This window comes from Leptinotarsa decemlineata, unplaced genomic scaffold (genome assembly GCF_025532065.1).
Source record: "Leptinotarsa decemlineata unplaced genomic scaffold, Ldec_3_MD MMD2_tig00000026_RagTag_RagTag, whole genome shotgun sequence".
NCBI classification, from domain to species: Eukaryota; Metazoa; Arthropoda; class Insecta; order Coleoptera; family Chrysomelidae; genus Leptinotarsa; species Leptinotarsa decemlineata.
Genome location: NW_027412539.1, coordinates 3,172,452 through 3,189,165, shown reverse-complemented (window position 1 = coordinate 3,189,165; position 16,714 = coordinate 3,172,452). Strand labels below are relative to the sequence as shown.

General features: G+C 33.6%; 1 protein-coding gene and 1 long non-coding RNA gene across 3 annotated transcripts in view; one reads left to right on the top strand and one right to left on the bottom strand.

Moving 5' to 3' along the window:
• prom (prominin) overlaps positions 1-16,714 on the top strand; it is a 455,259-nt gene that overhangs the window by 53,572 nt on the left and 384,973 nt on the right. For both annotated transcript variants that reach the window (XM_074171615.1, XM_074171614.1), the window contains exon 2: positions 11,861-12,123. In XM_074171615.1, coding sequence (XP_074027716.1) covers positions 11,861-12,123 — 263 coding nt within the window. The remainder of the gene's footprint in view (positions 1-11,860; positions 12,124-16,714) is intronic.
• LOC141480889 (uncharacterized) lies at positions 9,186-14,275 on the bottom strand. Its single transcript, XR_012464614.1, has 3 exons — positions 14,173-14,275; positions 13,598-13,828; positions 9,186-10,146 (listed from the first exon to the last, which is right to left on the bottom strand). It is a non-coding gene; the product is annotated as an uncharacterized lncRNA (long non-coding RNA).

Below are 16,714 nucleotides of genomic sequence, written 5' to 3'. Positions count from 1 at the left end.
GTGACGCCGAATCATATAATCCCCCAAATTTTGAAAAGGCAAATTGAATATTTCAAAATTTGGGTTGCCGACAACTTTTGCTGATAGGCTGCTCAGTTTGATACCGGAGGGTGTAAGTAAGTTCAACACAGGTCTGATTAATAGCTATTACTGATTCTTTTACTATTATTAGAATAAACCATGAGTTTACTTGACTAATTCTGTTATTTGGGCGTCAGGTTGCAAAAGGCAAAACCAAAGAGAACGATATAACTTGTATAGTACTTCCAATACCAATTGGTATAGCACAGAGAAGGAATTCCCGCCTCGACATAGGCGTCGGTATATAATTTTCAGTGGTAGTTTTTCAGTTACTTATTCTTACAATTATAGCAATTGATCACCCCATGAAAAAGTTATCTCAAATGAATTTTTCCAACATGGGTGATTATGAGAAAATTCGAAATTTAAGGTAGTTGATTTTCGAGTCGAAAACTCTAAAATACAATGAAAACACAAATAATCACACCGAATTCTCGTCAAACATATATTTACAAAATAATAGAGGCTGAAAAATTGCTAAAAAAATCAAAACTCTTCTTTGCTATATTCGGCTGAGGTGGAACCATCATCGGGTCGAATAACGATCGAATTTATTGAACTTTGCACATAATATTTGTTCTCTTCTTTTATAACGTGGGCCACACAGTTCTTCCACACATCACTAATACCTACTTCAACACTCACCTTAGATTGTCAAGCCCACATCATTCAAAGTCGGTGACTGATTACATTTCCACAAGCTCTCTTTCATTGCGGCCCAAACCATTTCAATTGGATTGGACACACAATAGTATGGAGGCAAACGTAAGAGAATATGACCACGTGTTTCACACATCGAATCAATAATATACTCTTTTTTGAAATTAGGTTGTTTTATGGTCGCCAGTAATACCTTTTTCGTTGGAATCTTTTCGGGTATTTCCATGTCATGATTTCGCATGAAATCAACAATATCTGCTTTTTTGTGTTATTGTTTGGTATTGTAGTCAGTAACCGAGAATGATACGAGAAGCGTTATCCATAAGAATAACCAAGTTTGGAGGAATATTTGGGAGAAGCTGCTCACTGAACCAGGTTTCGAATAAAGCCGCAGTCATATCTCCGTGGTAATCAGCAGACGAATCTTTTATATTTTTGGCGGACAGAAGCAAAGCGTTAGGTACGAAACCACTTTCATTCCCGGCATGCAAAATTATAACACGTTTTCCCCTTGAAGAAGGTGTGTTCAAAAGACAATACTTGGTTTCGTCTACCCTCGGTAGCTTTTCATTCGCCTCAAATATGCTTGTCGGAGTTGAACAATGCGTGTCGATTCCATTATGACCATTCGACTTTTCAATTTTTTATATCTGAAGCCACAAGACAATTAGACACCTCGTATAGTTTCTAAAGATTTGTAATTGTAATCGGGATAGTCGAGTAATTTATATCAAATCGTTTCCAAGGTTGGTACTTAATTTTTTTGGCATACACCATAAACTGTTCGCCGAATCACATCTTTCGTAGCACCATCAACGTTTGCGAATTTTTCATTCCTTTGTTTTCGTTTCATTGCATGGTCAATGACATCCCCTATTTCAATGACTCGAAGAACTGTCGAACGAGATAGTTTCGTTAACTCGCATATTCTATCCACAATAGCATTCTGTGAAGTGTGACAGTTATCCTTCTTCAAGCATTCATGAATATTTGAAATAACTCGCTGAACTTGAACATGTAAGTCCTTATTTTCAAATTCCGGATCCCTGTCGATTGACACAGATTCCTCACACGTAATGTTATCATTTGTTTCAAAAGGTCTCCAGAAAGTCATATTGATGGAAGTACCCAAAAACACTAAGATTTTCACAAAAATCGGTTTAACGATGAGATTGGAACCTTTGGTGTAAAAGTTGAAAACTTTTTCTAGAGATCACTTACCCAAATTCCAAACTGATATTTCTGCACTCGACGCGCGTTTCGCTAACAAGGTTAGCATCTTCAGGAGAAGAAAATTGATACTGAATCTAAAGACAAGGGTTAGCTGTTTATATACCTAAAGTTTTTTGGTCCGATATGGACTTTGTTTGTTAAATGGTGATTATCCTTATTGATTTTTCGGTGATTAACTAGTCGAACCAGTACCTGCAAATTAATTTGTCCACTTTTTAATCTATTGATGACAAATTAATTTGCAGGTAGTGGTTCCACTAGTCAATTACAGAAAAATCAATTAGGATAATCATAATTTAACAAACAAAGTCCACATCGGACCAAAAAACTTCAGGTATATAAACATCTAACCCTTGTTGGATAGTAAGGTAAAATAAATATAAAAAAAAAACAATAAACAACTTTATTTCCTTTTGACAATATGGCTAACAGTCGGAAATATATAAAAAAATATACCGATATGACATGTCTCTTTGATTAGGTCAGATAGGGAACCTCCTGCTTGTATCAGTCTTTCACTTAGTACACGGTTTCTCGATATCATGCGAAACAATGAAATGAATCAGATACAATCATACGATGATGGGAACAACAAAGATATCCTGAGAATCTGAATACTATATTCTGAATTAAAAAAAAATAAATTACAATGTAAATTCAGTTACATCAAAAGGTAATGAATCTTAAAACTAGAAAAGGAAAGGAAATAATAATTTGATATTAATCAACTATTTCAACACTAGAAATTATCAAAATAAATTGACAACTATTCCAAGGAAATATCAAAAGTAAGGTACTGAATTAAATACAAATTGAAATGGCAAACAATCTTTAATAGCTTGTCAATATACTTTAAAGGTAATGAGAGACAAAATATATTGATTTCAATCAATGAAGGGTGGCAAATCCTTCTAACAAAAAATGCCAGAGAAATAACAAAGCAAAAGTGCATATAGACAGAAAGAAAGATATCTGGTTGACCTTCTAAGATGAAGTTAATTCTGATAGAGTGGATTGATTGAGTATTCTTGATAACTTTTCACATATAGTCAGTGGGCATACTTGAAGACTGGCTGTGAATCAAATCATCTAAAAGAACAATTCGTTCAGGCCAGTCTCATCTCCCTACACTGTAGGTTAATGGACTGACACCTATCAGAAAACGACTACTCCCCTGGCTCATACCCCGAAGGGCGTTGAATTATATCCGACAGGTGTCAGTGCAGGATTATTCAAAGAAGTTATTTCTTCATATTCTGTTGGCGATACAACTACCGCAATATATTTTCAATTATTAGAACACGCAGACCGGTTTCGAACTGTTTGGCCACTAATTCTTGATAAGATAAATCTGAATCTAAGGATAGAATTGAATCAGACAAATACTAGGGAACAAATCAGGTCAGAGAAACAAATTCTCTCTCAAGTTTATTTATTTCTCAAAGAGAAATTAATTTGATCAAAAATAGATCAGACAGAAAATGAATGCTTACCTGAGGAATTGTCCTGGAATGGTATTCATTTATTTATTTATTTATTATCAAATATTTCACTTGTTGAAAGGTACAATGGAAAAAAGATGAAAATACATACCTTTCAATATACAATAACAAGGAAAACGTCAGCTTAAAAAAAAACTATTCACATTTACAAATGATTTGCCAAATGAAAAAGAGGGATAAAATCATCGATAAAATTCATCCAAAGAGTAGCAATTTTTTTCAATTAAAAAAAGTTTTCAATCTTGATTTAAAAATATTTATATTAGGGGCTGCCTTTATATTCACGTCTAATTTGTTGAAAATTTTCGGTCCGAGATAAAGATGGCTTTTCTGGTAGAGGGCTGTTCGATGTGATCGAGGTACTAGCAAATTTCCAGAGCGAGTTGGATAATCATGAGTTTGCTTGTTCGTTAAAAAATTTGATTTATTATTATAAACAAAAATAGATAATTCATAAATATATATTCCAACATCCGTAAGAAGTTTCAGGTTTTTGAAGGAGCTCCTGCATGACTCTCTCCATCCAAGTTTAGTAATTATTCGGACTGCCGACTTTTGTAATATAGAAATCCTTTCCACGGACGATCCCGTACCCCAATTCAAAATCCCGTATCGCAAATGACAATGAATAGTGGCATAGTACTGACTCAGCAAGATTTCAGCATTTCAGTACTTATACAAGGATCTTAACGTATAACAATTTTTACGTAGTTTTTCACAAAGTGAGTCGATATGTGGTGTCCAGGTGAGTCTGTAATCAACTGTGATGCCTAATAATTCTACATGAAAATCATCATCCTCATATATACTGAAAATCTCGGACTCATTTGTAACCATAGTAAATTTCATCAGCACAGTTTTAGTTGTATTGATTTTCAGGTGATTTTTACTTGTCCATGTTATAATTTGCTGCTATACCTTTCCAGTAATATCTGATAGAGTTGCCGAGTCTTTCTCTGTCAAAAGGAAATTTGTATCATCCGCATATGTTACCACGTGTACTGATGAAAGTTGTTGAAATTAGTGAAACAAGTCATTCGCAAAAATGATGAAGAAAAGTGGTCCAAGTATAGATCTTCGAGAGACACCTTGCTCTATTTTCCGTGGTTCACTCACAGTGTCGTCAACAATCACTCGTTAAATTCTGCCATGCAGATATGATTTAATCAACTTGTGAGCAGTCCCTCTCACGCCATATCGTTCCAATTTCCGTAGCAGTAGTTCATGGTTCACGGTGTCGTGTTACCATTCATTCAAAGTAGAACTCATGTGAATGATATCTGATTCTTATTCCTCAACAAATGTTCGATATACAAACTGAATAGAGAAAAGTATCTTCTGTATGATTCAGTGTTCATATAGAAGTATTTGTTTCGAAAGAATTTTTTTCTTTCGTGTAATTCAATGTTTATATGAAAGTAGCTGTTTCAGGAGGACTTTCTTCCAGTTTGTGTCTGAAAGTTACTTCTTTGCATGATCTACACATCCATGTATAGAGTTACATATTTTCAAATTGATTACTTCCTTCCTTTCTTTGGAAGTTTCTCTCATCCATTTTTTTGTATCAGATGGAGTAGTAGAAAGCCAAAAACTTTCTTTCCCAAAAATTAATCACTCCTAAAAATATATCCCTTTCAAATCAAATAAGATTCCTCATGGCTGGGATTAAATCAAATAGGTGAATGAATGTCATTACGATGTCATCGATGACATAAGCAGATCAAGCTTATTCCGTGACATTCAAAATCGTAATTCATGAATGAAGTGTGTGTATTTTCTTTAATGTTATCCAATTTGGTACTGAAGAGCCTTAAGGCAAGTGTCTTAAGGCGAAACACGTGTATACCAGTTAGAGTGACAGTGTTCCATGTGAGTACAATTTATTACCATTCATTCAAAGTAGAACTCATGTGAATGATATCTGATTCTTATTCCTCAACAAATGTTCGATATACAAACTGAATAGAGAAAAGTATCTTCTGAATAATTCAGTGTTCATATAGAAGTATTTGTTTCGAAAGAATTTTTTTCTTTCGTGTAATTCAATGTTTATATGAAAGTAGCTGTTTCAGGAGGACTTTCTTTCAGTTTGTGTCTGAAAGTTACTTCTTTGCATGATCTACACATCCATGTATAGAGTTACATATTTTCAAATTGATTACTTCCTTCCTTTCTTTGGAAGATTCTCTCATCCATTTTTTTGTATCAGATGGAGTAGTAGAAAGCTAAAAACTTTCTTTCCCAGAAATCAATTGATTTTTGATATTCAACTCAAAAACTTTTGATACACTAGAAAGCAAACTAATGCCCCTATAGTTTTCATACAAATTTTTATCACCTTTTTTATAAATTGGTACATTAGCAATTTTCAGTTTGTCAGGAAACATTCCATATTCTAGTGATAGGTTAATGATGTAATGCAGCGGATATGATAACTCATGAGCACATTGTTTTAGGAGCTTGTTTGGAATCGTAACCACTTGCAGGCGAGTTTTTTAGTGTTTTTATTAAATCAATTATGTCAAATTCACTAATGGGATGCATAAATCAGGAGTTTTGGCAGATGGGAACATTATTTTCTATAAATTTAATGTCTATCTCATCATGACACTTCATAGGGGAAAAAGGGCATTGAAATTATTAGCCATCTCGATTTTTAATATCTTAACATTACCATCATTTATTTCAATATCATTGCTTTGTTTGTCATTTTTCCTGAGATGGTTAACCATCTGCCACATTGTTTTTTATTTATTATTGGATTTTGCCATTATATGATCAACATGGCGTTTATGATTTTCCTTCAATTCTTCCCTATATATTTGTGCGAGATGCTTGCTCACAGTTTCATAGCGATCATCTTCCCTGGCACACTCTGAATGAAGCGAAACCAAGCTTTTGAGTTCCTGGGTGATAATATTAGAATTTTTTTTTCTTTTTCTCTGTCCACGAAAACGAATTGGTGGAAGAGCCACTTCAATGTAATAATGAATTGTATTATAGAATATATCATACGCAAGACTTGGGCAGGTAATGCCATCAAAAATGCCCACGACTCTCTACCCAGTAGTTTTTTGAACAATGTCACAAAGCAATCAACTTCAACTCTCCTGCCATTTCCAAACGTCCTAGTAATAATGATAATCTCACTGCAGCAACAGGTAGCTTGAGAATTGTATTTTTCAGGAATAAAATACCAATTATCTGGTATCTGAAATTTTACTAAGCATATATACTGATTTTTTTTAACAAATCAAAGATGAAGGAGGTATGCAAAGCAGATACTTCACTATCTGTGGGTATTTAGAGCAAATTCAATAAAAAAAAAAATTATCACCACGGTAATCTGACGTGATCTAGAAGAAACTCTGTGATCTCACTGTATATAGAGGATGACTTGAGATTACGAAAACGAAGAGAAATTAATCGTCTAACCTAAAAAAATTGCAAGATGCAGAATTATTTTTAGAACAATTCTAGCCAAAAATTTATCAAGAAATAGGTAATTTAGTAATCTTTGCAAGACTTTAAATTTCATCGATGACTGAATAAAACCTAGTATAAGATGAATTGAAAGGTATAACCTCCAATCACATGCAGTGTAATTATCACAAATTAAGTAATTAAACTGATTTATATGACTAAATAGCAAAATCAAGGAAAGGCAAAAGATATACTCAAACAGATCTCATCAAATTTATTATGAATAGAGATAATATCAAACAAAAGGTCAACACGTACCAGATATCAAGCGTTCTCGTCAAACGCTGGGAAGTAAGAGAGTATTTCTCTCGTTTCCGTCAAAAACGAATTCCTTCGGTCTTTGCGTTTTTTTTTTCAGATCCAGCCTACAGTGACTATTATACCGTTTACGGAGAATAAAGATGATCGAAATGGTGGTGATTAAACTATTGGTATTATGGTTAACATTAAGAATATATGAATGTAACGAAATATTCGTTACAATCACCTGGTGACCATCAAAGAGTATGGTGTTAAAAATACTTTCAACACTAGTGTTGGAAATATTTTCAACACACTAATTTGTAAACATCATCTTTTAATATTCTTGACAACCATTGGAAATGTCACTTTTCATGACAGTTATACAAAAAAACTTTTTTATTGAGGTATGTCTTAGAGCGGAAATATCACGTGAGGGTTATGGAAAGCAGCTGCTTTTTATTGAGTTCCACTTCAGTTTGGTTTCATTCGTTGTTGAGCCCTTAAAGTAGCCATTCACTTCCTTCCCCCACAAAGCTTTTTCATGACCATGAACATAACTTGATGTTATTACCGCGAATAAGCCTAGAAAAGTGTGCTTTCTACTCATTTTTAATAAATAATATAGGCTTCTCTTTCGCCAAATATTAAACAAAACATTCGAGTGGGTAGTAAAAGAGATTTTAATGTACTTGTATTGATTGATAATGTATTGTGTATTCTGGCAATATTTCTTTTCTTTATTATTCCTTCTTCATGAATTGAAAAATAATGATTTTGAGAGTAAGGAAGAAAGAGAAGTAGAAAAAAAAATTGATGAAAATGTCCCAAATCAAGAATAGTGTGGTATAATTCGAATTGTTTTCTTGGAAATAGGTCAAATGCTAGATATTTGGTTCTTATGTACCAATGTACTTTTATTTTCATTTATTTCAGAAAATAAAAGTTAGGTGAGTGATGAGGTCAGTTCATTCATTTGATGATTTGTAGATTTCAAATGTCCCAGATATGCCTATAGCATTATTTGAAATGTTCAAGAAGTAATTTTGAAGAAATTGAAGCTCATTAGCTACAAAAAAAAAATCAAATTTTTCTCAAAATTTTTATTTTATAAAAAATACAAAATCAAGACCGTACTACATATAGTACATCAGGTAGATGTACTACTACGAAAAAAAAATATTATTCTGTATGAAATATTACGTTGCATTTCACGTGTACTCCAATGTCACATTTCAAATATCTTGTTGTTTTCTCATGACAGTATCCACATCGGGTCTGTTTTGCCTGCGGAATCACAAGATGGTCTAACCGGTCGTAACGCAAATCAATACCTTGTGTTCTACTCGAATGTCTTTTTTGGTATGTAGCTTGCTTTTTTTGAATCAGTTATATTGTGGCAATTCGTCTTCTGAAACTTAGCTGATCTAGGACTCCTCAATTTTTTTTATGTAATTGCCAAGCATTCTGAACGCTCATGTCAATGCTGTGGGTAAGCAAAGGAGTATACCATATTTTTCCTCTCAGAAATGTGCGATATAAGCTAATATTCTGGTCAGAGCGATCGACTCCTTCCATATTAGAGTTATACATGATTATGACATGTGGCTGCTCCACCTAAAAATGAACTATACATCATACATAACTGCGGATAAAAGCTGATTATACTTACTTGAATATTCTTCTTCTCCTTTTGCGAGTGGCGTTTGACCACATGCAGAGGTTCGACTCCTGAAAAATTCTAGCAAAGAGTTACGATGCTGTTGTCATGCCACTTTACTGCGATTATATCCTGATTTAAAATTTTCTCATTGTCATAGCTTCCTCGTTTTTTTTTCTTCAGAACTTCAGAGTCTATGAGGGTATTTCCTGCCAATCGGTTCTCTCTTGCTGTACCAGTTGCGAAACATTTTTCTTTCATCAGATCTTCAATTAGAGGAATGGACGTAAAGAAGTTGTCGAAAATGAAATGAAATTTTCTGTCCGTATTCCAATACCACTATTGCGCCAACTCCGAACTCTGCATATCGTTCACTTATATTTGTTGCAGCACCTTGGTATGGTTCAAACTAATTCAAGTAACCAAGTCTTGTACTTCCAACCCATACCTTATTGGCTTTCCGTGATTGAATTATTTGCAGCCATGGCGTCCATAATAAGGTACCATTACTTCATCAATTGAGTGCATTTCTTCGACAATCGAGTTTTTCATAAACTTTTTATTCAGAAGGATGAACAGGGGTCTCACTTTTGCAAATTTGTCATGGTGGTCTAATTGTTGATTATCTGACATATGTAAATTGGCAAAAATGTATTCAAATCTGTCCCTTGAAATTGCTTCGGCAACCAAATCGTTATGTTCATCTTTTTCACGTTCCCAATACATTCTTCTCCTTGGCACCTGTACGTATTCACTAAGCAAGCAAACTCCAATGAAAGGTTCGAATTCGAAATGTTTTATATTAGGTGTTCGATTTTGTTGTTGGGTATAATTATTACTGCTACTCACGAAAAGTTCGTTTATTTCTTCATCGAAGAATTTCGAGAAAAGCTCCATTGGATTCTCTGAATTATTTATATCATGCGAATGCTCGAAGTTTGCTTCTGATGTAGGTGAATCTTTTTGGACCCACTCGTAATTTCTTCTCAAAGACTTTTTTTTTCTTTTATCCGATAATTGCAATCGTTCTTGTAATTCGAAAAAGGGAACATCGTCCTCTGATGAATAATAAATACTATCATATTTCGTTTGGGATCTAATCTCCTCTGATGCTTGTAACTGAGATGCAGGTAGATTATCAATTGTAAAAATATCTTCCGTCCCAGAATCTTCATCTGTTACTTCAGCCGTGGCATTTTCTGGAGAAAAATAAAAATTTCATCTACTGTTTCAGCTAATTCAGTATCATCTTACAACATAGCTAGAGCTTCGTTGAGTGAAAAACCTCTGAAATGAAATAACATTCATAGACATGTATTTTCCTAATGTACTATATTTAGTACATCCCCAAAATGCCACCCCTAACAAAAAACAGTTTTCTGGATAATGAATATATCTAAAGGACTTATGATATAATTATCATTTTTATTCTAATTATCAATTTAATCTAATTTTTATTCATAATTTATTCTAATCTAGGACCGTACTAAATATAGTACAATAAGCATATCTGGGTTAACAACTTTTCTCCATCCATAGATAGATAATTTAATTCATCTTTTTGATCATATTTCACAATGACATGAGATAAGCTACAATACTCGCTTCTCATGAGATTACTAACCATAGATCTACAGTAGGTTCATAAAAATATAATTCAATGATTACTCAAAAATGAAAGAAGCACCACTATTCAAAATGAACCACTATTCAAAATAATAACTGCCCAGTAAATAGAAGCGGCCTATGATAAGGTGCGATTTCAATGATGATTTCATTGTCTGAACGGTTTTTTTTTCAAATACTTTGAAAGCAAATCAAAGAGATAGTCTCCTGAACAAAATGGCCACAAAGTGTGATGAGGTCTGATCATATATTCGAAACGAATGTTATTCTTGCGAAAGAAACATTTTGGCTTTCTACTTCTCCATTTCGAAACAAAAAATGTAGGAATATTCCAAAGAAAGAAAGACAGTTATCGATTTTAAAAAATTAGCACTTTGCAGAGATTGTTGATCATGCAAAGAAGAATACCTTCGAAACAAATACTTTTACATAAACATTGAATTATTCTAAAAACACTTTTCTTCTTTCAGTTAGAATTCTGAACATATGGAATTGTATCAGAGATCATTCACAGTATTGATACACAAAATAGCAGATTTGAGAGGAGATATTTCACTTACATGAAACACTGTCATCCTCACTGGTGGACATCCGAAGTTTTGGCATAAGACACTTGCCTTACGGCCTCTTCAGCACCAATCTATATGGTATCATTAGATAAAGCACTTAATTCACCAACGAAATTACGACTTCATGTCTCTTTCACCCAAGTGTTCATAGGAAATTATGTTTATATGAAAGTAGCTGTTTCGAGAGGACTTTTGTTTTTCAGTTTGCCTGAAAGTTACTTTTTTTTAGTCATTCACACATTTTTTTATTGAGTTATGTTTTTGAATTGATTGCTTTATTTCTTTCTTTGAAAGATTCTCACATTTTTTTGTATGAAGCTGGAGAAGTAGCAAGCCAAAACCTTCATTTCTCAAAGTTATACATCTGAGCTCAAATATGCTATTGTGAAACCCGATGAGAGTTTGATACGAATAATTATTTTTTCAATATGGAATGGAAATATATACTGAAATTCTCAATGAACAGAAAATAATAATATTAAAAAAAAAAACCTAAATACTGGATAAACAAAATACCAAGACAGAAAATTCATAAATTTTCAGAGATATAAATGTACGTCTTGTTTTTTTCTATTTTGCTTGGAATTTCTTTTGTAGGGCAACTTGTTTATTAACTCATTTCCACTTAATTGCGACCAATGTATTATTTCATTGAATAAATTCATTATCAATAAATATCATCATCATGTAATCTAAACTACTCAAGGTCTATTTTGATCAAACAATTTTCGGGATATTTCCACTGCAGGAACTCCAAGTATACAAACATATACTCCAACCAAATCAAGTGAAATTTTATTTTCCAGAGTATCCAACTTCACCATGTCGCAGTCCCTCAAACCAGAAACGGCCAACTCCGAGTCGCCAACTCCCCAACTCAAACAGAACAAAATCGGATACAGAAATAATACGAAGTCGTCTTTCAGTGAATCGGCAGATCTGCAGTTTCTCGAAATTCCCAAGGGAGACGACATGCGCATCCACGATGTCAGACTCGATGAGGAGCACTTGTTATTCGAAGTCTTTTCCGAGTTGATGGTTTATTTACAGCCGTCTGGATTCCCTTCAGGTAGGTTGAAGTTGGTAGTAAAACGTTTTGTCTCACCAAATAAACTGAATGGAGCAGTTTGGTTGCTACAAGATTTTTATTCACTCGCTTGTTTTTGATTCAAAGAAATTGATCAGCATTCGATTGTAATGTAAAAAACAATAATGATTTATATTATCATAGTTTGAACAAAAACTAATGAGACGAAATATTCAGTTAATATTCGTGAAAACATCAGCATGGTTTTTGTCAAGATAGGTCGACCGAAAGTGCTTCATACAATTCTTTCGAATATATCTACGACTCGCTAGATGAAGGTAAATATGTGGAAACACTTTTCTTGATTCATCAGAAGCTTTTGATATTATAGACACGAAGGGAATTGGAAATATGTGTATATTCACTGAATGGATACCTCGAAATATCCTAAGGTTGAAAGTGGTCGCTGCAGCGAAAATCGCAGAAGATGTTTGGGAGCATTATAATCCAGATGGTTTCTAAAATTCCAGTTGGAGTCAACATGTATAAATCTCTATCATAAACATTTAATGTTTCTTGGGAATGAAGATCATACAGTCTGATCTTCCTCTTGAAGATGATCATTTGGTGATTGAAACAAGTATCGAGGTGTTGAAAATAACGGTTTGGTGTTGGAAAAAACTCCAGTAATACTCACTACTATACCAAAGGCTACAAACAGTGCATCACATGACAAAAGCTATCAAATAATTTATATATTTGATTTCCTTCATCGTTAGTATGTCAATACAGCTATTAAAATATGATTGAAAACTTATTAAAATTTATGTAATTTTTTTTCAATGCATCATTAAAAAAAGTCGATTGTAACAACTTACCTCCAATTTGGGGCTAGTTGTTACATCTTCAGGGCACGATATAACGGTAGAGGAATAAACAAAATCATCAATATTTTTTACATATAGTCAGAGGGCATACTTTAAGACTGACTATAAATCGAATGGAACAATTCGTTCAGGAGAGTCTCAACTCGCTACACTGACACCTATCAGAAAACAACTACTTCTCTGGCTAATACCACGAAAGGCGTTGGATTATATTCGACAGATGTCAGTGCAGGATTCTTCACTGAAGTTATTCCTGCATATGCCGCAATATATTTTTTTCCATTTTCAATTATCGGAAATCATCGACTTCATATTGATTATAGACACTACCGAGTGGCACTGACGAGTGGCCAGATGGCCTGAAACCGGTCTGCAAGTATATTCCAATAATTGAAAATCTATTCCGGCAGTTGTATCGCCAAAAGTATATGCAAGAATTGCTCCTGTGAAGAAGCCTCAACTGAAACCTGTCGGATATAATCCAACGCCCTTCGTGGTATTAGCCAGGGGAGAAGTTGTTTTCTGAAACATAAGTAGATATACTATGAACTTCTAAGTCAAAAATTTTGAGAAAATAAAAAATATAAACACCAGGAATCAAAAATTTCGTGAAAGATTTTTTTACTTACTTGGTTGAAATCGAGACACATGCACATAACCTAGCAACTTGGCGCTTGGCGGGTCACTAATTATTTATATTCGATGCACGACGTTATAAGAAAAGAGTCCAATCATGCCCTACAAAGAGGTTAAAATCCCAGTAAAAAGGCGTGTAACTTCTTACCCCTGAAGCTGTTTTGAGGAGTTTTTTTCTTTCATTTTGTGTCCTAAAGTTACTTTTTTGCATGGTCTACACATCTCTGTAAAGAGTCAATTTTTAAATTGAATCTCTTTTAAAAATCTGTTTTTCCGTTAACCAGCTGTCGCACCCCTACGAATGACAACCCTCAGAAGTCGAAACTTGTGCGAGCTAAGGATTAACGAGGTCTTACCTTTTAACGTGTGATTCCTAACACGGGTTGGACGATAGCAAGTGAAAATCGATCGTTCAGACTGGAGCTTGAACCACCGACCAACACGGCAGTCAATTCGAGTGAGTGAACAAATCACCCACACCGAACCGCTTGGCTACCGACCGAACATCTGGAACATTTCTACATCTCTTGTAGAAAGATGGAGGAGTAGAAACCAAAACCTTTCTTACCCAAAAATTAATCTCTTCCTAAAATATACGCTTCCAATTTGAACAACATTCCTTCGGCTAGGATTTGACCAAATAAGCGAATGAATGTCATTTTTGTACTGTCATCGATGACATGGGTGGATTCGACCCATTCCGTGACAAAAAGTCGTGATTTAATGAACGAATTGAGTGTTTTGTCATAATGTTATCCGTATTTGATACTAAAGAGCCAATGAGGTAAGTATCTTACGGCGAGACATCCGGGTGTCTACCAGTGAGAATGACAGTGTTCCATGTGAATGAAATTTTACCTCTTTCATCATTTATATTGTGAAGGAATCCTGTTAATGACATCTGGTTCAATTCCATTACGAATATTTGGAATACAAACGAAATGAAAAAATGTTTTTCATATAATTCAGCGATCATACAGAATTATTTGTTCAGAAAGTATTTTTATTTCGTGTAATTCAATGTTTATATAAAAATAGCTGTTTCGAAATCTCTTTTTTTCCAGTTTGTGTCTGAAAGTTACTTCCCTGCATAATTTTTGTATAGAGTGGATTTTTTGAATTGATTGCTTTCTTCCTTTCTTTGAAAGATTCACACATTCATGAAAACATTAGATTCACTATTGAAGCAGACAACTCAATAAATTTCTTAGACTTCACAATTAGTAGAATGAACAACAAACGTGATTTTTCAATTTATCACAAACCGTCCTATACTGATATTACTATACATTACGATTCTACCCATCCTTATCAACACTAAGTAGCAGCTAATTATAGCATGATTCACAGATTAGTCAATAGATAATTTCAATAACGAACTCAATATCATCAAGCAAATTGCGGTTAACAATGGGTTTAAAGCCGAATTAATAAAAAACTTTTCAAGAAAGTCTACGCAAAAGCGATTAGACGTGTTTTCTATTGATAAGGCGGATATTCAAAATTTTAGAGCTTCAACGTATTTTGGACGAACAATAGAAAAAGTGGCTTCATTATTGAGGAAACGAGATATAGAACAAGTAATACGTTGGGGAAGTTAGTTAAAAATAAAAACGACAAAACATTCAAATTCTAGAAATCAGGACTATATAAATTGCAGTGTGGAACGTGTCCTAAGGCATATATTGGTCAAACTGGCAAAACATTTAGGTATCGAATCCAGGAACATCATACGAGCTATGTAAATGAGACAACAAATTCAACATATTCAAATCATCTTCCAGAAGAGAATCATATCTTCAAAGAAGAGTTCGAAATTTTCCACATAGAAAATGAAGGTTTGGAACTGAATCATTTCGAAACAATGGAATTCAGACATTCAGATGAATGAGAAACTGGATTTGAATAGGTCACCATTATTGAACATATCTTCAACGAAGAGTTCGAAATTTTCCACATAGAAAATGAAGGTTTGGAACTGAATCATTTCGAAACAATGGAATTCAGACATTCAGATGAATGAGAAACTGGATTTGAATAAGTCACCATTATTGAACATATCTTCAACGAAGAGTTCGAAAATCTCCACATAGAAAATGAAGGTTTGGAACTGAATCATTTCGAAACAATGGAATTCAGACATTCAGATGAATGAGAAACTGGATTTGAATAAGTCACCATTATTGAACTTGTTTTTTTAAAAACCGAGAAAGAACTATTATTGATGTAGATCTGAGGTAATATGCTTCAGGTGATTATAATTGAAGAGGTACATTAGGTAGAGGTTTAGGTAATTTTTTTGGAGTAGTCCCAATTATGGTTACCTGTAGTATATAAATATCAGTGTAAGAAGCAACTTGAACTATTTAAATCACTTGATAAAGCTACTGTGTTAGCGAAACATGTTGTGATATATATTTTTCAAATAAAGTTTGTGGAGATCGAATCATGAAAATATATTGAAGAATTAATGAAAATTTGAAACTCAAATATATCAATGGTAATATATCTAAAATTTCACAACAATAATCTTCTATACTTGTTACTGAACAGAAATATATTTCACTATGTTTTTTAAATATATCTACTTCTGGCTCTGAACTAAAAACGCCTGAAATGCGTGTTAATCTTTTGTGAATTGCTCTGTGGAGCAAGGTGTCGTTAATAAACTGAGATAATCAATTCTCATCTTTTCATATTTTCTTCACTGAAAGTAGTTTTTTATATTTCTTTGAATCTATTTGATATCCAATGATTTTCTATGAATTTATCATTAAGGCCAAAAAGAGAACCTGCTTGCTGTTCAATCACAGCAACATCCAATAATACTTTCCGATAGAAAAGTTACACAGAATTCCTGTGGCATTTCTTGTAATTTCACGCCATTCGACTTCCATTTCTGTTTCAAAATAAAAAAAGACGCAGGAATTCAAACCTTGCTGTATTCTCTTGAATTTAATTAAATTTGAGTCGAGGAGAAAGATTGGTATTACATTTCTCGGAACGGGAAAGCACTTTTCTCTCATAAATTTAATATATCCGACAAGCTCAGGAACACATACTAGAAAATATCAATTCACGGAATCGGTTTTGATTCTTTGGAACGTGAT